The following is a 26191-nucleotide window of genomic DNA, read 5'->3' as shown; positions in this document are numbered from 1 at the left end:
AGTTGTCTTATTAGTAGGCCTAATTTATACTTTTGTAGCAACACTATTTTTATATAATGGCAAAGAAAAGGGTTTCTGTGTCTTCTTTTTGTTTTTCATTTTAATGGCAGCGCTGTTCAAAGGTTTCTGGACTACATTACCCACTTGTAGTATTTGATGTGTGAATAAACTCCTAATCTGTGTCACAAGTGTTGTGTATGGGTCTGGGAACTACTGGTTTTCAGATAGCAAGTGTTTACCAGTTTGAAGGAACACTACACATTTGGCAATTTCTAATATATATATATATATATATATATATATATATATATATATATATATATATATATATATTTGATTGTTGTAATGATTCCCATTTTAGTTGAAAAACTATGTGTGTGTATTTAAATATACAGAAAATCATGCTGCTGTACTCCCCTGCATTGTCACCCTTTTCCAGTTGCGGGTGTTTTACCAAGTTAACCAAAGTGGAGTTCCAGAATCCAGAAGTACCCCCCCAACACTCATCCCAGCACCTCATCATCCTATTCCAAAAGGTAAAATATGATTTTTAATTGTATTATATTTGATGTGATTTTTAACTGATATTGCATATTTTTCTAACATTTTGGGGGTATTATTTTGCAATTGAAGGTATGAAGTGTTCAGATGATTTTCCTGTTAAATTCATTCATTCATTCATTTTCTACCGCTTTTTCCTCACATCCCAGCTGTCTTCGGGCGAGAGGCGAGGTACACCCTGGACTGGTGGCCAGCCAATCACAGGGCACATATAGACAAACAACCATTCACACTCACATTCATACCTATGGACAATTTGGAGTCACCAAAAAACCCACACATGCATGGGGAGAACATGCAAACTCCACACAGAGATGGCCGAGGGTGGAATTGAACCCTGGTCTCCTAGCTGTGAGGTCTTCGCGCTAACCACTCGACCGCTGTGCCTACTCCTGTTAATAATCCTAAGTGTGATTGCTAAAACCTGGAATTGGCTCCCTATGTGTACTCTACACGACCACCAGATGGCAGTGTCTCCTTATCCTAATATGGTACAGATTTACAGATCAAATACATAAAGATAGATTTCTTATGCATGGAAGCCATAACGGTTTGAAGAGAGGGGAACTAGGATTAGCTCGCTGTGAGGGTCTCGGTACCTTGCCTGCTCTAACAAAGAGGAGCCCCCGTGTTTCCCCCTTGCGCCACCTTCACTGCTACCTGTCCAGCAGTCGCCCGGTCTGTCCTACCTCGTCTGCTCACTGAGCAAAGACAGGCGGAAGGAAGTGTCCTCCTCTTTCTCCTCCTTCCTGTATGGAGGAGCTGACTCTTATCGGGAGTGACACGAACGTACAGAAGTGCCAGGGCGCATCCGCCGGGGCCGCCGTCAGGTGTCGTTCCCGCTAACACTCCACCTAGGCTGTGACCTTACAGGCCTGTCCCCCGCCTGCATGCATCTGGCTGCCCCCCCTCACAGCCCCCTATGTATATATGAAAGCCAGTAAGGCCAATGAGTGAATACAGGTAATATTGTGTAATGAAGTACTTCCCTTTGCATCTTCTAAGGTAATACTGCATGTATTTCTTCTAATCGGATAAAATGCCTACTTTTTTTTTAGGATGCCAGGTCTCATCTGCAGCCCGAAGACCCCGTATGAGGTGCAGCCATCATATTAAAGGTACAAGACACCCCACAGCAGCAACACAACCAATGTTGCAATAGCAGTACGGAGATCACAGATGTGTTGGAATCATGCATGAGCGAGTAGTCCAATCTACCTTTTTAGAGCGTATGCAGACGTAAATCAAGCTGCTGTGTGATGATTGCGGAGTTAATGAAAACTCGAGACAGGAAGTGGCGCGTTTCCAGCACTTTTAGCTTTAACAGTACAATTGGATTTATTGCATGAAGGCACACAGGTGAGGCCAATGATGGGGACTTTTCGAGGCCTTTTAAATATTTCATATCGCGTTATGTGAAAAAGTGACTCCAGGAAGGGTGGTTATTCCGTGTAAAGGAGGTCAAGGTTAAATTATAAACAGTCCCGCAAATCTCACTGTTATCATTTATTCATCGCTGTCATGATCCGGATGCTCCGTGCCGGCTGAAATAGCGCTTGGGTTGGCCACTCTTGGATTTAGGATGGTTTGTTCTCACACTCGCACACACACACACACACACACACACACACACACACACACACACACACACACACACATTGGCAGCACTCTCTCTCACTGAGAGTTTGCATGTTTTTCCCCGTGCATGCGTGGGTTTTCTCCGAGTACTCCGGTTTCCTCCCACATTCCAAAAACATGCTAGGTTAATTGGCCACTCCAAATTGTCCATAGGTATGAATGTGAGTGTGAATGGTTGTTTGTCTATATGTGCCCTGTGATTGGCTGGCGACCAGTCCAGGGTGTACCCCGCCTCTCGCCCGAAGACAGCTGGGATAGGCTCCAGCACCCCCGCGACCCTCGTGAGGAAAAAACGGTAGAAAATTAATGAATGAATGTTGAAAATTAAAGTGTCTTCCTCGTCTGTTCATCCTGTTGTTCCTCTATTTCATGTTTTTTTATTTTTAAAAATATAGTACAGTACAACTCTGCCGGGGGTGCACCGCCGTGACGATAAACCCCCCCCCCCCCCCCCCCCCCCGTATTTTATTCGGCACTGTCACCATTGTTCTGCTCTGCTATGACTGAATACAAATAACTTAAAAAAAAACCATACCAAGGATATTATTGAGTTGCACTGTGTGAGAGTGACAAGAAGAAAAGCTCTGACCTGTTGGGCGTCAGTTCGGTGTCGTTGTTGTCTTTACATGTAGAAATGTCCAGAGTCCAGACACGGAATAGAGCGCCACAAATCTTGCTTGAAGAAAATAAATACTAAAATTTCGGACAACGTGGTACAAATGCATTGTGGGATACAAGAACGTATAAAGGAATATGAATACTAAAAAAATAACGAGTCATCTTTCATCGAAATGAAATGATTTACCATCCACAGCCATTTTCTCTTCTATATTCTCTCATGTCATTTTCCGTGATTTGTAGCTACTTTTGGCAAAGGCTACTCCTGTGGGAGAATAACTGCCTAGCACGGGGGCCAATTGGGCAATTTTGATTTGATAGGATGCTGAAAAATGAGCCATTTATTAGCCGCGATAATTAGAGCTAATGGATCATTTCAATCCTTCCAAAGCCTATAAAGGGAATGAGCTTGCAATTTGGATACATGTGATGATTTATAGCCAAATGGAAGTTAGCCGAACTATTTGATGTATTCCGTTGTGTTTGGTCTCCGTGGCAACGCCTGAATAAGAGGTGTTGTCTCCGAAGCGGTCCAGGTGCTCCACATCATCTGCATCCTTGATAATGCCCTTCAAAACGCAAATGATTTCCCCCTTTTTTTCTAAAAGATCAGCTGATTGATCAGTTTATTGATCCGCATGACCCTTTGCCTTCTGATGGACGCCAGCCGCTATAATGAGGCCTCGGCGTTGAAACTATAGGATAGAAATGTTTGGGGAGGTCCCAGAGGGACACACGCCAACACACACACATACAATGCAGCTCCATCAACTTTGGCGCCATTGTTACATTGCAATGCCCCCCATAACCCCAATTTGCATAATCGGCTTCTGCATTGTTTGGCTCAGACACATTAAGGTGCGGCGTTGCATTGTCGGCTGCGAATCAGCATGCGTCCATTGTTTGCTCATCTGCATTGTTTACTTATGCCGCAGCATGTGTTTTCCAGCTTATGCTGACTTTAAGCATGGCGCTAAACGCATTACGCCCTCCTCGCCCCCCCGTCCTGTGCTTTCATATACGTTACAGCTACGTGACGCGCTGTGTCAACAACACATACGATGTTGTTGACACAATCGGCTTGGAGTATTTACCACACGCCCGCATAAGTGGATCGGTTCTTTGCATTGTGTTGTTTGTTGGACGCGTTCTTGTAGACCGGGGGTGTACAAACCAAGCGGGCGTTTCCAAATTCTTTGTTTTAAACCTTTACCACGGAAAGTGTAGCCGGTGACATGACATGACGCCATTGTGGGGCCAAAAGAGTCGTTAACCCACCTATTGCACCATGTGGGCATACACACACGCATCCAAAACACCCATGTACTGTAGACTTGCCGCAAGGCATGCTGGGTAGCTTGTGGTAGTCTTTCTCCGACATTTGGCCGTATTGCCATGATGATGGCAAAATATGTTGAGGTAGTCATAGAAGTGATACTCTCAATACCCAAGGTTTCATCATATTGTGGTTGCAGCTGGACTACCCAGCATGCCTTGCAGGCATTTGCAACAGTTTTTTTAACTTACGTGTTATGTTTAACTCTTAGTTGTTGATTTATGTGATGGGCTAACTTGAGTGAGTACGTCACTCTGTTTGATGATCACCTCTACGTATATAGCCCCCCCCCCCACCCCTATCTCCCCACTCCCCCATATTACAAGAAAACGTCCCGACTATCCATCCATTCATTTTCTATGGCGCCTATCCTCACTAGGGTCGCGGGGGCGGGAGGCGGGGTTCACCCTGGACTGGTCGCCGGCCAATCACAGGGCACTTAAAGACAAACAGCCACACTTGGGTCACCAATGACGCTAGCATGCGTGTTTTTTTTTTACAGTACAAGACTATTACATTTTTCTTCTAGCAAGTTCAACGGCGTTTGTTTACGTCCCTCCCCAGATTTGACTTGCATCTGGCTCCGGCTGCGGTCAGGTGACATCCATCAGCATCCATGTTTGGTCCCTTCAAACAAGCCGCTCTGAATCACAGGCGTGATCAAGGTTTGGTGTAAATATGCTTTTGTTGCGGCATTGAGCAATACGGCTCGCTTCAATAGGAGAGAGGCGTTTGAATTGGTCACTGAGTTCTTATGTTGGGATGGGTCGGCAAACATTCAGCCGGCACATGACGTTCTTGTTCTATTTTTAACGCTGGTGACATCTCACGCCAGCCACCATTTCTGTAGCAACATGTTAGTCTGTCAGGAGTAGACCGGACGTGAAATGAAGCTTAAAGTTTACAAATCGGAATCATGAGAAGTAAGTTGATGTATTAAGAGATAAAAAAAGTAAATTGTTACATTCGTGGAGGTAGACGGAACATTACAAATAAGTCTCCAGGGAAGCCATGATAGGAAAACGAAATTGAATATCGAGATTTTCAAAAAGAATCACATTTGCACGACTCTTACATTTTCGTAGATCTTGTGCGTCGAGGTAAACGATGACGATGGAATACCAATGAAGCCTGATAATTGAAGTTGGAAATCAAAAGACAAACGTCATAAATATGCATGAAAAAACGACTTTGTCAGGAGTTTGCATTGTGGATTCTCCAATCATGGAATATTAAATGAAATAAAATTATAACTACATAGATGGAGTTAAGAGGGGAAAAGGCGTTTGGTAAACAGGTTTTAAGTTTTTCTTTGCCTTGATTAGGGAACGTCGTCTTTGGTCTATGGTCTATCATCGTTTATCATGGTCTATCATTGTTGATGGTCTATGGTCTATCATCCTCTATGGTCTACGGCAGGGGTGCTCATTAAGTCGATCGCGAGTTACCGGTCGATCGCGGAGGTGGTACTGGTCGATCGCGGCGTGACATTAAAAAAATATCATCCCAGCATCAATGCCGTCACTTGATTGATATACAGGGCAGCCATTCAGATGACAACTGAATGTTGCCCTTCGGGTGACCAATCAAATCAAACAAAGTCTCTAAGTGCAGCAGAACTTACGATGTCAGCCTATCAGCCATGCCCGTTACTTGATTGACATACAGGACAACCAATCAGATGACAACTGAATTTTGACCTTTAGGTCACCGCTCATGCGTAAACAACGATGCAAAGTGCTAAGCTAGTCGGCAAATTGCGAGATTTTAAGCCCTCGCTAAAGTTTATGGTCACTAAAATGAGTGAAGGAGCTGGACCAAGTAAAAAGGCAAAAACTGGACCAAGTAAAAGGGGCAAAAAATATGGAATATTATACGGATATTGTGATACGGATATTATCCATGACTGATAAACATTTGGAAGTGTGCTTGAGGCTGGCTATCAGCAGCTACTGTCCGGACTATGCATCCCTGGCTGGTTCAATTCAGTGCAAGTCATCAAAGTAAACTCAGGTAATTACAAAAAATGTTAATAGTTAATTATGTGTGTTTTGCAATATTGGCTCATTTGGTTATGTAAGGTACATCAACATACATTGTACGTACAAATAATCCTCAATACATTTGAAAATAAATAGATGTTTTGCATTTTTGTAGTGGGTAGATCATTTTGACCCGGCCATTTTAAAAGTAGCTCGCATGCTGAAAAAGTGTGAGCACCCCTGGTCTACGGTCTATCATCCTCTATCATGTCTATGGTCTGTCATCCTCTGTCATCGTCTATGGTCTATCATCCTCTGTCATGGTCTATGGTCTATCATCCTCTGTCATGGTCTATGGTCTATCATCCTCTATCATGGTCTATGGTCTATCATCCTCTGTCATGGTCTATGGTCTATCATCCTCTGTCATGGTCTATGGTCTATCATCCTCTGTCATGGTCTATGGTCTATCATCCTCTGTCATGGTCTATGGTCTATCATCCTCTGTCATGGTCTATGGTCTATCATCCTCTGTCATGGTCTATGGTCTATCATCCTCTGTCATGGTCTATGGTCTATCATCCTCTGTCATGGTCTATGGTCTATCATCCTCTGTCATGGTCTATGGTCTATCATCCTCTGTCATGGTCTATGGTCTATCATCCTCTGTCATGGTCTATGGTCTATCATCCTCTGTCATGGTCTATGGTCTATCATCCTCTGTCATGGTCTATGGTCTATCATCCTCTATGGTCTATCATTGTCTATCATCGTCTATGGTCTATCATCATTTATGGTTGTCTATGGTCTATCATCGTCTATCGATAATGGTCTATCGTCGTCTATCATGGTCTATCGGTCATGGTCTATCATCCTCTATGGTCTATCATCGTCTATGGTTGTCTATGGTCTATTGCTGCCTCCTTGTTAAACCCTTCGAGGCTCTTGTGTGTTTAAGGACCTTGACTTGACTTGAGGTGAGAAGTTCCAAATGTTGAGGACTAGAATGAAGATGCAGCCGTTGGGCAAAGTCAAGCTAGCTGTATTTTTCTGGAAAAAGACAATGCGGTAGCAACAAAGCGGAAATGCTTTCCCTCCCTTTTGGTCGACCGTGACCCAACTTTTTGTGTGTTCTTCCAATGGGCCGTATCCCATTCACCTTAGCAGACACTTTCCACTCGTCCTCACCCAGATGGATCAGGCGAGCTCCAAAAAAACCTTCCAAGGGAATCATTTCTTTCCTCGGAAAGCGTGTTCCTCCAGCCCATGCTTGGCAACGCCGCAGCCTGGTGCCAAATGCTTGTCAGTCCTGGATGCCTCAACCTGGTTAATACGGCTGCACAAACCACTCGGCTTTGTGTTTTTATGGACAAGCGTCACTGCAAGTGTATTTCAAGTAGGCTGGCTAATGAGCGCTTTAAACATCTCCATATGGACCTTTCCTAACGTCTAGACGGAGGGGCAGTAGTGGTCGTGAGCAGCGGTGTGCTGACTGCGTCGTACTCGGCACATATAATTCTTCCCCACAAGCAGCAGAATGAAAAGGAGGGCCAAACAGCCTTGGTTGTGGTCGGGGGACCCATAATGGATTAATATTATTTACTACACGCCTCGCGACAGCAGCCAAATTCCAGGATGTGGGGATGACGGCAACTTTGAGGCCTTCGAGCCGCTCAACTAATTCATCACACTTTCTCCTTTTTTGAAAAAAACAATTGATCTTCTCAAAAAGTCCCATAAAGGCTGGCACCTTAATGCTTTCGTCTATATTACTTAACCATGCGGGAGTGGCCATAAACTTTGTGAGCTCATTCATTTTCGTAATGAACCAGCACAAAAATACTCATTCACTGGAAAATACCTCTTAAACTCTAGTGTGAAAGGAAATGAAAGATTTTGACTCATTTATCACCTGACGTTATTATACAGTGGAAGCTCCAAAGTCAAACACCATCCGTTCTGGGACTTCAACATCCTAATTGGTCAGCGTTCCAATTAGCAAAATGGAACTGTCACATCTTCAACCAGCATTCTTACCTGTCATGCAAGGGCTCGGCTATGAAATAAAACATGACAAAGGCATAACGTTATCCCGAAAAGAAGCGCTCCTTCTGTCGGAACTAATGACGATGGACGCCTGTTCTGGGATCAAGCTGTCGGCATCGGGAAACCTTCAAGTCCTCTTTTATTTAGGATGTAATTATTACGGACACAGTCATCCCTCGTCAATTTACATGAGCTAAAACACAAATATAAGGCATTCAGAAGGTGCATTCAAAGACGCTGTGAATGATAAGGACCTTACCATGTATCAGGATATATTTTAGGATGCATCACGATATAAACAAATAAAATGTCTACAAAAGGTACAGCACGTGCATTTATTGGTAACAATCTGGCTAAAAAACTAAATCACGCCTGTGCAAGTCATGAAGGAAGTTGTCGTCACCCAAAGCTAAAGCAGCTAGCTTCCATTCGCGCTCTGCAGTAGGGGATTCAGACACTATTTTTAGGCTATTATTGTTTGAATGATCCCTAATAAAAATCCCTGATAAGGCATTAACCCCTACCAAGGTAAAATTCAACACTGAACCCCCGACGCCACTTCCTGCCCACCCCCTGCTCAGCTCCCCTAGGGAACACATTATAGCAACACACGTGAGCCCGAGCCAAATTTATGCCTTAAATCGTATTATTATTATTATTTATTATAAATTATTTAAATTATTTGTAAATTACTGTTTATGCTGTACATTGTTCATATTTGATGTCATCTATTTATTCTCCACATTATTTGTTATTATACGGGAGCCAGGCAACGACATTTCTATCTAGCTATCTAGCTATCTAGCTATCTAGCTATCTATCTTTAAAGGGCTCTAATAATTTTAAAAGATGTATTTGGAAGTTTATAAACAGCTTTTCTGTGCTTTAATTACAGGAATAATGATTTATAAATTCCTACTTTTGCTGATCACAGTTGGACAGGAAGCAATAAACAAGGATTCATCTACCGTGTAGTGTAAAAAGAAGCTCAGCCTCTGTTTCCATCAGACAGTATGCCGATAGAAACCTGCTCCGACCTCCTTATTAGGATATATGCCATAATAATGCTAAAGGTCAAATGTAAAACTTCACTTCTTAACATAAAAGTGTAGAAAGACGCTAACCACTCTTACGGTACGACACCTGAAATAATTTTACCCCTGAAATAATGAAAGTAATGGAAGTAACATCCTTGTCGTGTAAGTGTAAAAAGAAGAGCAAAATAAAAAACAGGCAGTCCGACCTTTTTAAAGATGAATGGCAAAGTTGTAGCACTAACACATGTTGCCGCTAATTCTTCCATCCATCCATCTTCTATGCCGCCTATCCCAGCTGACTTGGGGGGGAGAGGCGGGGTCCACCCTGGACTGGTGGCCAGCCAATCCCAGGGCACATATAGACAAACAACCATTCCCAAACTCCACCCAGAGATGCCCGAGTGGAGATTCCAACCCAGGTCGTCCTGTCTCCTGACAATGTGGCCTTCCAAAAAAAACAAAGAAAAAGCAAAACAAACCTGGTATAACGTCTGACACGCTCGAGACCCCAAAGTTTTGGGTTGCATCTCCCGCGTCCTGCGTCCCGCCTCCGCGGCTGGAGTGCTGCTCAAATAACAACAGTGGCATCCTGCCCCCTCGGTCGCCGTCTATTGCTCCGCAGCTGGAAGCTATGACGGATGAATGAATGATGGAGCACGTGGACCGGGGGAAGATCAAGTGGCCGACCGGGGTGAGGTACGGGGTGCAGGGATGAAATACAGAAAAGTAAAATGCAATATATCATGACGTGGTGATGGGAACGCTCATGGGAGACATCAGTCAAGTCCAGAATCGGAGATGATGGGTTGTTCTCCTCCCTGTGATGTACGTTGCACATGGCAGGTTATTGCATCCATCCTTGAATACGCTCTTCATACCTTCTGGTAGCTGCCTTCTTTGTGTTCGTAGTGTTAGAGCAGATGAGCTGTGTTGGTTGGAAAATAATCCTTAGTTGCAACCCTAAGATGTATTGGTAAGACTTTACAGTTAGGTACCCCAAAATGACTTCACAATAAAGTACCCAAAATACTTTACAGTAAGGTACCCCAAATGACTTCACAATAAAGTACCCAAAAGACTTTACAGTAAGGTACCCCAAATGACTTCACAGTGGGGTACCCAGAATGACTTTACAATAAGTACCCAAAATTACATTGCAGTTTGGTACCCCAAATTACTTTACAGTAAGGTACCCCAAATGACTTTACAGTAAGGTACCCAAAATGACTTTGCAGTAAGGTACACAGAATGACTTTACAGTTTGGTACCACATATGACTTTGCAGTTTGGTACCCCAAATGACTTTACAGTAAGGTACCCAAAATGTCTTTGCAGTTTGGTACCCCAAATGACTTTGCAGTTAAGTACCCCAAATGACTTTACAGTAAGGTACCCAAAATGTCTTTACAGTAAGGTACCCCAAATGACTTTGCAGTTTGGTACCCCAAATTACTTTACAGTAAGGTACCCAAATTACTTAACAGAAAGGTACCCAAAATTACTTTACAGTTTGGTACCCCAAATGACTTTGCAGTTCGGTACCCCAAATGACTTTACAGTAAGGTACCCAAAATGACTTTACAGTAAGGTACCCAAAATGTCTTTACAGTAAGGTACCCCAAATGACTTTACAGTAAGGTACCCCAAATTACTTTACAGTAAGGTACCCAAACTACTTAACATGAGCAATGACTTTGCAGTTCGGTACCCCAAATTACTTTGCAGTTCGGTACCCCAAATGACTTTGCAGTTCGGTACCCCAAATGTCTTTGCAGTAAGGTACCCAAAATGACTTTGCAGTTTGGTACCCCAAAATGACTTTGCAGTTTGGTACCCAAAATTACTTTACAGTAAGGGACCAGAAATGACTACAGTTTGATACTCGAAATGACTTTACAGAAAAGTACCCCAGGTAAAGTACCCCAACTGTCTTTGACACGCTTCTTTCCACAAGACGTGCTAGCGTGTACTTCATCTACTTTTTACACAAACACGGTAACTCTGCAACGTTTTGGAAAGATGTGCTTTTTATTAGACAACCAAGGAACGCCAATTGAAAATCTTCTACTCATGAATCGTCCGACTTTTCTCCATCATTTTGATTGTTTTCAAAACCAAACCACCATGCAAAAAAACTGAAAATCATTTGGATTATTATTCATTAGACGGCAAGCAAACGCTTGTTGCATGCATCACCATTGCCTAATTTTGTTTTGATGAAATGTGTTAGCAAATCGGTAGTTTTGCTATCGGCCACTCGACGTGTCGGCCACTCGGATAATTGGAGGAATCTGTTCATTTTCTTTCTTGAGGGCACCTCAAAGCAGGACACCTCGGCGGGACGCGTTATGTAGCATCACTGCTTTCTCTTCTTTGGCCCATCCGGCGTGTATACGAGTATATAAATACTCGTGTTACGTCTCAACTGGCTGCCCTTTCATGCTAAGCGCATAAAAAAATGACAGCTGTCCAAAGCATTAGAAAAGATTAAACCCGATTTATGCGAATGTATACATTTTCCGTAATCTTTCGGCATTTGATTAAAAGTAACAAACAACACCTCTGCGGTGCTCGGGGAGAGCGCTAAGTGGTTTCTTTTCAGCAAAAAAAATGTCCAAAGAAAAGAAAAAAAATGTGGTCCTGCGTGACAGTTTTCACGGAATGGCTAAATTTTGAGCCGGCGATGAGTTTGTAGGTGGGATTATATTCTTAAGAGCTTTAATGGGTTATTCTCAATGGGTATTACGTTTAGAAAGAGGAGCCCTTGCAAGGTCCTGGCAGCCCTCATGGAATTCCTACACAAATATTCAATATTCACCACCGCTCTTCTTTAACTTTGTTGACATTTGGGAGTAAATCTTGGAAGATCATCCACAATTAAAAAAAAAAGAGGGAAAAGCATTTAGGCTTGCGCTTTTAAAACAGTCACAGATTAAGCTCAGTGTATTAATGGATTATGGGAGCGTGTTTTTTTTCCCTATTTATCTGCTGCTGCTTCACAGTGGCTCGCTGGGATGACGCAGTGGGATTATTGGGACCGTGCCGCCGCAAGCACTTTCCTCTAAACACCAAGTGAGAGCAATGACCGCATCACGGGTCTTAACCACAGCGGCTTCTCCAGAAGCAGGATGGCTGCTTTCTTGGCTTTCGTGGCCTTGAACACTTGTAGGTGTTTAGGTTAAAAGTGTTGCCCCCACCTTGGACTGTCAATGTCTTAAAATAAAATAACCGGGATCATCTTATGGAATGACGCCATTTTAGCGGTCAAGGCTGGTTGCAAAGCTAAACCATCTCCTTGCATGACAATCATCACTTAACATCTCATACACTCACACAACATCATGAGATCTTAACCCAAGAAAACCATCTCAGTAAGCTTCTCCTTTCCAAGGTCAGATACCTTCTAAATATGTCAATATGTCACACCCCCCTCTCTCCGCCCAGGACGACCCGCCATCCACCCACCCTAGCTGAAGACACAAAAGGGAAATATGTGGGCCAAAGTCACAACAAGGCAAGAAAGGAAGAAGGCAAATATTTGACTGTTTGTTCCCTCTTCCCTTCATGGTAGGTGGCAACACACAATTTGCACACAAACAGCAGCAAGACGCATTCCACACGACGGTCTCCGTGGAAAGACGTGGGACGGCTATGGAAAGACACTATATGTAAAGTCAGTGGAAAGACACTAAAGCCATGTAACTGGAAATAACATCTGCAGCGCTCCCAGTGGGTTGTGGGCAAAATGCTGTGGAAGATGAGCTAGCATGGATGTAGTACACATGTCCTCAAACTCTTGGAATCAATGGCTGCTGGACAATTAGTTAATGAGTCTTTTTGCTTGATGGTGGCCATGATTTTGCTCAAATTTGACAGACGTGTCTTTGTTGATGTACTACATGTAGCGTCTTTCGAGATACCGCCATTGGACATTAAAGGCTGTGGAAAAGACACCAAATGTAACATGTGTCGATAAAGCTACAACCTTAGTATCACATTGCATCCATTGGTCATATTGATCATATTGTGAAGGATTGACTTTGTGTATCCTGTCCTCTTTCTCTGTTTTTCTGCAGCACTTATTCCAAAAGGGTCACAAGTCCCCAACAAAGGTTTTAAGCTAAGCTAAGTTAAGGTAAGTTAAGACTTCATACGTGTCCTCACATTCTCACATTCTCAAACATGACTTATTTCATCCATGATGGCAACAGCTTGACCGCACAATGGATTAGTTCCATTAATAGGTGCTAATCAGTTAATCAATGATTAATCGATTATGCAATTCATCTGTTTTTTCCATACAAAAAAGGAAATAAGCTCAGATTTCAGCCCATGTCCTTCATCATCCATGTCAGCAGAACCATGTTAGTAATGTTTTGGTTAAAACAAGATGGTCACGGACGTCAGGAAGACATTGATCAACATGTTTGCGTTTTTTCTCATACGCGGCGGGCCGAACCACCAACTGTTTGTGGTTGGTTAGGAATCGAGCTTCCGTTTGATTGACTAAGAAAATAATCGTTAGTTGCAGCCCTTAGTTGTATTGGTAAGACTTTACAGTACGGTACCCAAAATTACTTTACAATAAGGTACCCAAAATGAATTCACAGTCAAGTACCCAAAATGATTTCACAATAAGGTACCCAAAATTACTTTACAATAAGGTACCCAAAATGAATTCACAGTAAAGTACCCAAAATGATTTCACAATAAGGTACCCAAAATTACTTTACAATAAGGTACCCAAAATGAATTCACAGTAAAGTACCCAAAATGATTTCACAATAAGGTACCCAAAATTACTTTACAGTACGGTATCCACAATTACTTTACAGTAAGGTACCCAAAATGACTTTACAGTAAGGTACCCAAAATGACTTCACAATAAGGTACCTGAAATACTTTACAATAAGGTACCTGAAATTACTTCACAATAAGGTACCCAAAATTACTTTACAATAAGGTACCCAAAATGAATTCACAGTAAAGTACCCAAAATGACTTCACAATAAGGTACCCAAAATGACTTCACTGTAAGGTACCTAAAATTACTTCACAATAAGGTACCCAAAAGGACTTTACAGTAAGGTACCCAAAAGGACTTCACAATAAAGTACCCCAAATGACTTTACAGTAAGGTACCCAAAATGACTTAAGTGAATGAGGAACAAACCTACCTAAAATAACCACCACTCATTACTGTAGTTAGCTCTTTATTAATTCCACAGTAACTACTCTACTCTTTTCTTCATTAGTTCCTCAATAACTACTCTATATTTGTGTCTCTTATCGTCAAGTGAGACCTTTGTATTCTAAAATGATTCCACTTTGTATTGGTAATATACTGTAGCACTATTAAATAAGTAATATACGGTAGCACTATTAAATAAGTATTATACTGTAGCACTATTACATAAGTAATATACTGTAGCACTATTAAATAAACAACTGAGACTTTTGCACTATTCTTATACTAATGACTAATCTTTGCAAAAGTGTCTAAAATCCAATTTTTAAAGAGGGAAATGTGAGTATTCATGGTAGAGAAATTGAATGTTTTTTTTTTAACAGAAGGAAGTTCAGGTTGTAACCACTAGGGGGATGCAGCACACACGCCTACAGAGTAAACATCACCATATCTCAGCATGCAGTGGACAGTAGTTACCTGCCTGCCTGCTTGCCTGCCTGAGTGTGCGTGTGCGCGTGTGTGTCTGTGCAAGCGTGCGTGTCTGCGTGTGACTTCCCACTTTGAGGAATGGAAGGGGGGAATAAAACCACACACACACACACACAGGCGCGCGCACGTGCACACACACACAGACCCGGAACATTTGAAACATGAGTTGTTCTTTCACAATACACACACACACACACACACACACACACACTTGGGAAGCTTGGCGAGCAAGGAGCGACTAGTGCGCACAAGTGTGTCCGCTTTAGGCGCGCATGAGGACGGCGATGCTGCAGCTCTGTGCCCCCTCTCCCTCTCTCTGCAACTTTTTTTCTGCAACGCATCCCTAAAGGAAGTTTGGATTTTTTTTTCCCCCCCTGCTGGAACTTCTTTTTAATAAATATGAGAGGTCGGTTTGCTGTCACTTTTCCACGCCTTTTAATTGCCGAAATGTCTTATTCGGTTTTGAGGGTGGGATAAAAGAGGAGCGGGAAAGGAGAAAGAAGGTGTGACAACTGTGGATCTCCGCAAGTAACTCCTACTACCGTCCAAAAGAGGGGGAGGATGAGGGGGGGCATCGGCCAGTACCCCCCTCTCCTTGATTGATTAGTTATTAGTCATCCCTTTGGCTAAATGGGACCCATTGAAAAGGCACCGTGGAACACATACATGAATCAAATATTCCCGTGTCCCTTCAATGTCTCCACAGTAGTTTTGCTTAAGAAGAGAGGGGGTCGTGGCTTAGCAATATAAAGAGAAGGAAGGTTTATTTAGCCACTTTTCCACCACAAAAAGAAGAAGAGGAAAAAGAAGAGAAAGTGTGGACTATATATTTTTTCATTTTTATGTCACATTTGAGTGGCATTTTTCCCATTCTCAAAAAATGAAACTTTGGGCATCACCCTGGCTGTCCTGCCTGGTGATTCTTATCCTCTGCTTTGCATCAGAGTGCGGGACAGTCCGGAGGAAAGGCAGATCCAAAAGGGACTTGGTGCGTTTGAGGGAAACCAGAGCCACCATCCCGGGGGCTTGCGCGACGCGTCTGCCCCGGGGCAAGCGCTCTCTGGCCGGCTTGGAGCGCCGGGGGCTCCGGCAGCGTCGGCGCTCCTCGCAGCCGGAGGTGAGCTCCCCCGAGCGGGGTAAGGCTGTTTATTTCACCGGCAGGGGCGATCAGCTCCGGTTGAAGCCTGGCGTGGAGATCCCCAGAGGAAACTTCACACTTGAGATGTGGATCAAGCCGGAGGGGGGTCAGCGATCGCCGACTGTTATCGCAGGTATCCATTTGAAATCATTTTTTTTGCCACGCATTTTACACTTTTATGCCACTCGCTCCGCGCTTGCCCAATGATGTCATGCATGCTTTATGTTGGACTTCATTCTTACAACTGAGCGCTGCGCTTTGATTTCCTTGCATCATCCGGCCAGGATGTACCAGATTTAGTGCATCAGCTGGTGCGTTCAAATGTATTTCTCCAAAAGCCCCCACTTGGCTATTTTAAAACTATGATGTAATGGCCAAAAGTTTGCAGGACGTTTCCAGCACGTCAGAAGTGGTGGCGCTCAAACCTCGCTGCTTGAGTCGTGAGCCTGCATGGGCCTACGGCGACATTTGACACATTTATTCCTGCAGGATATAGAACCAAGGTGCGCACTTTTACGCACAAGTGTTTCTTCCTCCGTCCGCAAGACTCGTAATGGTGTTAATTAAATCAAGTGTATCATACATACAGATGATGCATAGAGGTAAGGAGGCGTGGTTTAGGGGGCTTGAGTGGGTCGTCCACTGGGGTCTGCGGCCATGCGTAAAAGCAGCACTGAGAGAGAGAGAGAGAAAGAGAGAGAGAGGTGTTAAACCAATTTACGGTGCACGACAACATGCTTTGCCTCTTCTCGCCGACAGGGAGCGTTGCACTCACGTTACCTGCCCGTGTTGCGCAAATGGCTGCTTGCCTTTGAACCGAATTGAACTGGAATGAACCCGCTCCCTTTTCCTCAAAGCATACATACTGGAGGGCTCTAACTCAACCATATGAGCAAATTTACTCGCTGCTTTTTTTTATTTCCATCTATCTGTCTGCCTTCGCACATTTGCCTAAATAATCAGTGTGGTGTGTGTTTTGTTTGCCGAGCAGACTTTATAGAGCAGCCAGTTGGCAGGGAGATGCTCTGCAAAGGCATAAAAAAGGGGGTGGTGGGGGGGTATTGTAAGAGTGTGTTAATGACAATAACACAGTACAAACACAATCCTAAGAAGCAGTGCAGGACAAAACTTTAAACTTAACACCGATATTGTTTGTGGTCATCCCTCACTTAGTGACCCCCAAAGAGAGCAAATAAGATGCCCCAAACATTCCCAGTAAAAGCTTAATCTTTTAAATCTAAAACACACACAAAAAAATCCCATCCTCTTGTTTTGATCCACTGGCTTGTTTGCAGCAGCTGTTTTGTAGCCTGACTTGTTTTGACCATTGTAGTTTCTCTTTTCCTGTTTTTTTTTTTATTCCACCCATTGCAGTCTTCTAAAGTTTCTTATTTTTGGCCGGTTTACTTATGTTGTTGTTTTTTTGGTACGTTTTGGAAAGTTGGGGAAGCCGTGCGTGATGTGACAGACAGACAGAACAAACAAGTCACCTCAGCGCCCTTGAGCAATTCTTAGGTCCTGTGGGTAGAAGGATTGGGAGTCACCTCTCGTTGCCTCTTATTGCAAAACTGGCTAAGGCCGACGGTTGCCCGATAGAGAGTTTCTTCTGGCCTCCGTCACCAAAGTGTTGGGTTTGTACTCCCCCCCCCCCCCCCCCCCCCCCAAAAAAAAAAGGCAGGCTTGCTTCAATTGACTAAGAAAATAATAATTAGTTGGAATCCTAAGTTGTATTGGTAAGACTTTACAGTATGGTACCCAAAACGACTTCACAATAAGGTACCCAAACTGACTTTACCGTTTGGTACCCCAAATGACTTCACAGTACGGTACCCAAAACGACTTCACAATAAGGTACCCAAAATGACTTTACAGTGGGGTACCCAAAATGACTTTACAGTAAGGTACCCAAAATGTCTTTACAGCGGGGTACCCAAAATTACTTTACAGTAAGGTACCCAAAATGACTTTACAGCGGGGTACCCAAAATGACTTTACAGCGGGGTACCCAAAATGACTTTACAGTAAGGTACACAAAGTGACTTTACAGTGGGGTACCCAAAATGACTATACAGTTTGGTACCTCAAATGACTTTAGAGTAAGGTACCCAAAACAACTTCACAATAAGGTGCCCAAAATTACTTTACAGTAAGGTACCCAAAATGACTTTCCAGCGGGGTACCCAAAATGACTTTACAGTAAGGTACCCAAAATGACTTTCCAGTGGGGTACCCAAAATGACTTTACAGCGGGGTACCCAAATGACTTTACAGCGGGGTGCCCAAATGACTTTACAGTGGGGTACCCAAAATGACACTACAGCGGGGTACCCCAAGTGACTTTACTGTAAGGTACCCAAAATGGCTTTTAAGTGAACAAGGAACAAACCTACCTAAACTAACCACCACTCATTCCGCAGAGAGACTTTCACTTGGCGTCCGTCACCAAAGTGCTGGGTTTGTACTTGCCACCCCCCCCCCCCCCAAAAAAAAAGGCAGGCTTGCTTCAATTAGTATGATGACAAACAAAAATGCACTCTCACTTTCTTTTCCAAAATACCGCATCTTGTGACTTCCGACCTCACGAGTGGGCTAATTTCTCGTACTGTAGTGAATTGTATCGGTGTCCCGATGCGTGTGTCCATATATGGTCATAGGAAACTCGAAAAAACTGCATTGATTGCATCAGTCACACGGAGAATAAGGGTCTCTTGTATTTAGTTATCCAGAAGGAGACTGAGGGCAGTGGGAGACACCTTTTGTAGTGAACAAGATTACACCTTGAACTACGAACGTACAACAGCGATGAATGTTAAGTCCCATAGATGGATTATTTGAACACAATCTAGAGCTAAGGCACAGCAACTGGCTAAGCTAATGTTAGCATGTGTATTTGTGTTGGTTTAGAAATAGTGCTTGGTCGTGTAGCCAATGGAAACGTGTCAGTAGCGAGCAGAGCGATGCAAAAAGGGGCATGACTGTATCTTTTAAAGCTATTGGATTATTCAGAGGGAGGTCATTTTTCTTCCTGGTTCAACGTTGTCAGCAGGCATCAGTTAACAAGTCAGCAGACGTCAGAGTACGTCTTGTCCTCCTAAGCTTCCAGCAAGACGTTTTCTGTGCTGCTGTGATACTTCCATGTGGTCAGAATTGATCCCAGGTTTAACAATTCTTCCCTCTCCTCACTGTCTGTGTCTCACATATCAGAACATCAGGTTCTGTGTCCAAATGTTACGCCAACTTTGTTGTGCCCAATCAGCCCCGTATACGGGTCCTGCATCAAAGGAAAACGACAATAAATTGTAAAGGGGAGCATTCCGTGCAGATGTTAGCTGATATTTGCTGACATAGCGGCTGTAGGTTTGTGCTTCGGCTGATTCAGTTGGCTATTTGGAGGGGAAGGAAAACCCGTGAAACGTGACATCACAATTTGACATTCGGTCAATTTATTTCTTCCAAATTTGCTTTAGCGGCACGGTGTTCGAGTGGTTAGCACGTAGCCCTCACAGCTAGGAGGACCAGGGTTCGATTCCACCCTCGGTTTGCATGTTCTCCCCGTGCATGCGTGGGTTTTCTCCGTGTACTCCGGTTTCCTCCCACATTCCAAAAACATGCTAGGTTAATTGGCGACTCCAAATTGTCCATTGGTATGAATGTGAGTGTGAATGGTTGTTTGTCTATATGTGCCCTGTGATTGGCTGGCGACCAGTCCAGGGTGTACCCCGCCTCTCGACCGAAGACAGCTAAGATAGGCTCCAGCACCCCGTGACTCTCGTGAGGAAAAAGCGGTAGAAAATGAATGAATGAATGAATGAATTTGCTTTATGTACGCCAAAATGCACGGTGACACATTTTTGGAGTCAGAAAATGCCAGTTATCAATGACAAACTCCATCTTCCATAATAGGAAAGATTTGGAATAATCCGTAAAGTCAAAAACAATGGTAGATTCTCCCAGATATGCGTGCAATGTACTGTACATGGCATGTCATTATTGTGAAATCACAAATCATATTTTATGCTAACACACATACTTGTCACCTTGACTTATGAAAATAACAGACCTGGAATACACCCCAAACCTAATGCCCATGTTGTGCTCACTCATGCATGGACACATGCACACACGCAAACCTATGTGCCCTGTAATGAATGCTCCCCCTGCCAGTTATTAATGAAAACCACCAGCTAGCTTCATATAAATCAACTGAAAGACTCTGAAGAATCCCCCGAAAGCCCACATATGATGCTCAGGTACGCTGTCACATCCAATTTGTTATTCATTGTTATGATCGCTAGTTGTCAATGATAAGCACCGCCTTGCATAATGGAAATAGACCACAGAGCTCAAGTCCAGAAAGTAATACAGCATTGGCAAATGAAGCCTGAAGGATGGAGCAGAGCAGTGGGAGTTCTCCCTTGGAACCAGAATGGAGTCACTTGAACCATGTAGTGATGTTATCAGATACTTGGAAGTGGATATAAATATACCGTGACACCAAATTGAATATATAATAATAATGTCATTGTCAAGTCCACGTAACCGTGTAAGCTTAGCCAATGTTGTCAAACGGCTTGGATAACCAAAGGAAAGGACCGTTCAACTCCACGAAAGCGTGATTGTTTGGAGTACAAGTGTCACACTTATCGTTAGCGATCATTACCTCAACCTGAACCCTCCTATTAGTCCGACCACTGAGCGCGCATGAGCTCCGCCAACTACCTTTAATGGGATGTCCGTGTCACAATAAAAGCAAACTGAATCTATTGGCAGACTCCAAAGTCCGGCGTCCAAGAAGTGGTAGTAGTGGACCTATTCAGCACTTGACAGCCTAGTTAAAAGTTTAAAGTCTCAATATGTGATGTCATGACATTTTAAGCATCAGTTTTTCGCTTCAATATCACTGGAAATTTCCATCAACTTTACGGTCGCTTAAAAGTCCTTTAGCAAGGGAGCAAACAGTTCTTTTATCAAGTCATTCTGACATTTTTCTTTGTAGTGTTTGTGCTAATGCAGCTTTCAAGCCTCTTTTGTTTCCTGAGGGTGTTTTTCTTGGAGGAAGACAAATGGACGGTGGCCTTTGGAACACATGCAAATCCCTTAATGTACGTGGACACAAATGGATACATATCACTGTATATATTGCTCTTAAACCTATATATATTTCTATGTGAGCCAGGACAGTCCCAAGGCAGGTTCTGGAAAAGTATAGTGTGTTAGATTAATTGAGCATGGCAGAATTATGACAGCTGTTTACACGAGGAGCCCAGTGAGCATTTGAGCACACTTTTTAGCCTTGAGTGCACTAGCTGACAGATGGAGGGCTTTTTCCTTTCCCTGCATACGTCATCCACCTAAGACGCTGACCTTGACACTGAACCCGGCCGGTGCTGTCCTTTTGAACATTAGTCCATTGAATTAAGCAGTTAATGAATGCATCCTGGGGCGCTCAAGTCTAACGAGAACCAGATCAAAGTTTTAGCCGACATGTCGTCTCGTCCGCCTATTACTATGCCACTTAGCTTGCAATAACGCTGGACTCTTGAACACAATGGGTTTTCTTAAAATGTTAGCAAACCTTTTCAACCACTTCTCTGAATTTCAATTGCAATCTTACATTTAGCTTAGAAAGCTAACATTAGCAAATCATTTCAAAAATTGTTGGACATACAAACAAACATACAACGTTTTTAAATGCTTCATTCATCATGACAAACACTAGCTATTGGAGTAACATAGCTTGGAAAGCTAACATTAGCAAATCATTTCTAAAATTGTTGGACATACAAACAAAGATACAACGTATTTTAATGCTTCATTCATCATGACAAACGCTAACTATTGGATTAACATAGCTTGGAAAGCTAACATTAGCAAAACATTTGTAAAATTGTTGGACATACAAACAAAGATACAACGTATTTTAATGCTTCATTCATCATGACAAACACTAGTTATTGAATTAACATAGCTCGCAAAGCTAACATGAGCAAATAATTTCTAAAATTGTTGGACATACAAACATATGACATATTTTAATGCGTCATTCATCATGACAAACGCTAGCTATTGGATTAACATAGCTTGGAAAGCTAACATTAGCAAATCATTTCTAAAATTGTTGGACATACAAACAAAGCTACGACATATTTTAATGCTTCATTCATCATGACAAACACTAGCTATTGGATTAACATAGCTTGGAAAGCTAACATTAGCAAATCATTTCTAAAATTGTTGGACATACAAACAAACATATGACGTATTTTAATGCTTCATTCATCATGACAAACGCTAGCTATTGGAAAGCTAACATTAGCTCATCATTTTCTAGACAACAAACTAGCATTTTTGACTTTTCCAGAACAATATGTGGTAGTTTTAAAAGAGCACAATGAGCCAATTATTACTTGAAATGAGGGAAGAAAAACTTCATTTGAATAAACTACAGTAACAATAAAGAGGAAGGAAATTTGTTTTAGTAGCTAGCAGACTACAGACTACTAATATAGTAGCTCCGAAATCTAGCCTTAGCCAACCATTTTTAGCAAATTTGACTACCGATAAGACAGCCAATGGTAGTATAGTTTTTTTTTGGGGGGGGGGCAGTGCTTCATGTGTAAAATCAGCCACCGCCAATATGGTACATTTCAAAGTGCCTTTTGATTCTTTCCAAACTAGCCTTAGAGTGCGTAAATGTGTCCTGCATCACCGGCCACAAACTAGCATTGACGTTGAAACCCTCGTGGAGTCGAACGTGTGCGCCGGCACATACGTACCTCAACAAACACTAAACAAACAAACAGTTAGCATTCAGAGATCCCCTAAGAAGTGAAAACACATTACCATGCTGGAGCTGACACACATGGTCCAAGTGAAACAGGAAAAAGGTGTTTTGGTGCCTCTACAAAAACAAGGCCTCAGCAGAAAAACCGGCCTTTTTTTTTCTGGCTACTTAGCTGGCAAGGGACATTTACACTAACAACTTTAAATGCGCCCAGTGTTTCACGAGAAGCCTATACAGAGAGATTTCCATGGAGTTTCCCTTAGACAAACATGCACTTCAACCCAATTTCCAGCAAGACACACCCTCAGATATATAGGAGAAAAATAAATCATATTTATGCATCAGCTCTCCCATCTGGACAGCTGGAAATAACACTTACCAGAGTGTGGTGTCTTGCATAGTTTACATTTTTGAAATGTATAGGATTGAAATGAATATTTATGGTGAAGCTACAGTGTGGGGAAATTCCTTGGCAAGCTGGTGTGCTCTGCTGCTTTTGCATTCAAGATCCGACTTGGTATTCCTAAATTGATAATAATAAAGAAAGCATTACGGACTTTTGAAGCACTTGTATTGGATATGTTAGCTGCATATCATTTTGTGACATGTTGGCCAAGAATCTGCAAGAACTCCTTGCGTGACGGATAAGACAAGACCACAATATCTGACTAAATCCACCTCTCTATGTTGAGAAATCTGCATGGAATCTTTGCCGTGCTTCACGTTTTGCCTGCTGAGACATATTTGTACCGCTCTTCATTCCTACCGGCTAACAGACTTACTGCCTTGTTTTGGTGCCAAATATTTCAAGTTTTCTTGACTTGTCAATCCACAGCAGCTGCTGTTAGTTTTAGTCCATTTTTTTTTTTAAACTTGTCTCGCATATCAGCGCACGGGACCTTTTGGTACCTTCCTGAACTAGATAGAGCTTGTTTTAATGACAAAGCCAAGTACCGTTGCCTCAAGGTTTAATTTGAAGTCATACTAACGGACTTGTTCTGTTTTCGTCTCCAGGCCTTTACGACAAATGTTTCTACGCATCCAGCGACCGAGGCTGGCTGCTTGGCATCCAGTCCGTCAGCGAACACGGCAACCGCGACCCTCGCTTCTTCTTTTCTCTGAAAACGGATCGTGCCCACAAGGCGACCACTATACACTCCAACGCCCGCTACGCCCCCAATCAGTGGGCTCACTTAGCTGTCACGTATGACGGCATCTACATGAAGCTCTTCGTCAATGGCGCCCAAGTCGGTGTGAGTCGGGAGCAATCCGGCGATGTCTTCAGCCACCTCACTAAAAAGTGCAAAGTCCTGATGATCGGTGGGAATGCTCTGAATCACAACTACCGGGGGGCGGTAGAGAGGGTGGCTCTATGGAGGCAGGCTCGGGGTCAGCGGCATATTATCAGGGATATGCAGGGCCACGAGGATCCTCAAGATCTACCTCAGCTGGTCATACGGGAAACATTTGAGCACCCGGGTAGGAAGTGGCTAACTGTGAAAGATGGCAGCTTCCCTCAGCCGGAGCAGAGGGGAAGTGGACGGATAGGTGGAGGAAATGCTGAAGGATTATTAGACACCACGTTGGAACCTCCAGCTTGTGGTCAAACTGTCTGTGACAACGTCGAGGTCATCAAACACTATAACCAACTTTGGAGTTTTCGTCGGCCCAAGAAAGTGCGATACCGTGTGATAAACATCTGGGACAATACTCGGACGAAGCCGACCGTGTCGGACCACCAGATCATCCTGCAGCACCAGCAGCTCAACGACGCCTTCAGCCCTTATAACATCACCTGGGAGCTCAGCATCCACAATGTCACCAACTCCTCCTTGAGGAACCGCTTGATTCTCGCTAACTGCGATATTAGCAAAGTGGGTGATGATGCCTGCAACCCAGAGTGCAACCACCCGCTCACCGGGTACGACGCCGGTGACTGCGTATCGGGGCACCGGAGCCGCTGCCCAGAGAGCAAGCAGGGTAACGGCGTATGCGATGCGGAATGTAACTGGGAGAATTTCTTCTACGACCTTGGCGACTGTTGCAATCCCGACGTAACGGATGTGACCAAGACGTGCTTCAACCGCTCCTCACCACACAAGTAAGAAAAATCCTTGCTTTCCGCTTGATTTCATCCTGTTTTTTTTTGTTTTTTTTTTACAAAGCAATTCCAGTAAACCAACACCACACCTCTCATGCCTTCTTCCATTAATCAAACAACAAATCTTTCCATGTACGCGGCCCCGCAAGATGGACTTGGAAGTCTAGTCACACTGCTTCCTGACCATTTGGTTTGCGGCTGACTTGTAACTCAACTCCCAGTCTGTGTGGCCCGGGAAATCCTCCGGGGGGGTAGCTAGTCCAATCTTCCCTCGGCCTGGCTCAATCAGTGTTCCACACTGAAGCGGGGCTACAACAAATGCAACAGGATGATTCTCCGACTAGCAAATATGCATGGAAGACTGATCTTTTGGATCCATTTTTCAACCCCCCGTCCCCCAACCTTTTTCTACTTTGTATCCTGTGGCCAGTGGTCCTAATTAAGCAGTCTTGATTGGAGGCGGCGATTGATTCGGAAAGAGTGAGATTGTAAACAGTGCAAGAGCAAATAGAGGTCAGAGCAGAATGGCTTTTTCGCTTGTAGCTATGGAAATTATTCTAGACATGCTGCTCTCCCCAGGAAACCGCACAGACGTGTTTCCTTGGGAGGCAGGTGAGGGTCCCCTAAACATGGCGAGGCTGAGTTTTTCCAGTGAAAAACTGTGGAGAAAACTGTGAGGATCCATTCCTCTTTCAGGTGAATCACTGTGGATTGTGGTGTTCCATGTGACTCCTTGATAAATCGATTGTAGTTTTTTTGTTTCATTGTTATTGTGGTTGTAAATAATGAGTAAAAACTGACAGGGATGATGGATCTTTTCAATCCTAGAGGTGTCTTCAGCAGTCTTCAGCATTTTTGTTGTTTTTGGTACACAAGCAACAGTAGCATTGACTGAGAACGCGGCAGGGTTTCGTATCATCATATTATGCAAAATTGACTTTTTAATGATGTTCTCACAGTCGCATGTCATGGTCATGGTTTATTAGTTTCAGACACGCTTAACCTTGTGTTCCCATCGCCTGTTTATGAGTGACAAATGTGAGAAAAATCTCCCAACTTCCAACTCCCAACTTCACTCTGAATCGGAATCCGCCACCATTCCTTTGCCAAGCTGGAAGGTTAAGGACAAGTGTCCACGTCTAGGCACAGATGAACAACGGGGTTTAGGGACTGCTAACCCACTCAGTTATATATGTGTATATATAGTATATATATAATATAGATATACTTAACATTTATAATATAACATTTGAACCCTATGGCTTCTACAGCA

General features: G+C 43.3%; 1 protein-coding gene and 1 long non-coding RNA gene across 3 annotated transcripts in view; both read left to right on the top strand.

Annotated features, from left to right (window-relative positions):
- The first annotated feature begins 283 nt into the window (after positions 1-283).
- Positions 284-12944, top strand: LOC131120050 (uncharacterized). The gene is made up of 3 exons (XR_009126646.1): positions 284-536; positions 1620-1679; positions 12663-12944. It is a non-coding gene; the product is annotated as an uncharacterized LOC131120050 (long non-coding RNA).
- A 1963-nt stretch (positions 12945-14907) lies between these two features.
- The window catches only part of pappaa (pregnancy-associated plasma protein A, pappalysin 1a), a 91238-nt gene continuing 79954 nt past the window's right edge, over positions 14908-26191 (top strand). For both annotated transcript variants that reach the window (XM_058065038.1, XM_058065037.1), the window contains exons 1-2: positions 14908-16166; positions 23832-24918. In XM_058065038.1, the coding sequence (XP_057921021.1) occupies positions 15776-16166; positions 23832-24918 (1478 nt within the window). In that variant the 5' untranslated portion in view covers positions 14908-15775. The remainder of the gene's footprint in view (positions 16167-23831; positions 24919-26191) is intronic.

The sequence above is a fragment of the Doryrhamphus excisus genome, chromosome 2 (assembly GCF_030265055.1).
Source record: "Doryrhamphus excisus isolate RoL2022-K1 chromosome 2, RoL_Dexc_1.0, whole genome shotgun sequence".
In the NCBI taxonomy this organism is placed as follows: domain Eukaryota; kingdom Metazoa; phylum Chordata; class Actinopteri; order Syngnathiformes; family Syngnathidae; genus Doryrhamphus; species Doryrhamphus excisus.
Note: the sequence above shows the minus strand (reverse complement) of the source record. Positions and strands in the feature narration are given on the sequence as shown.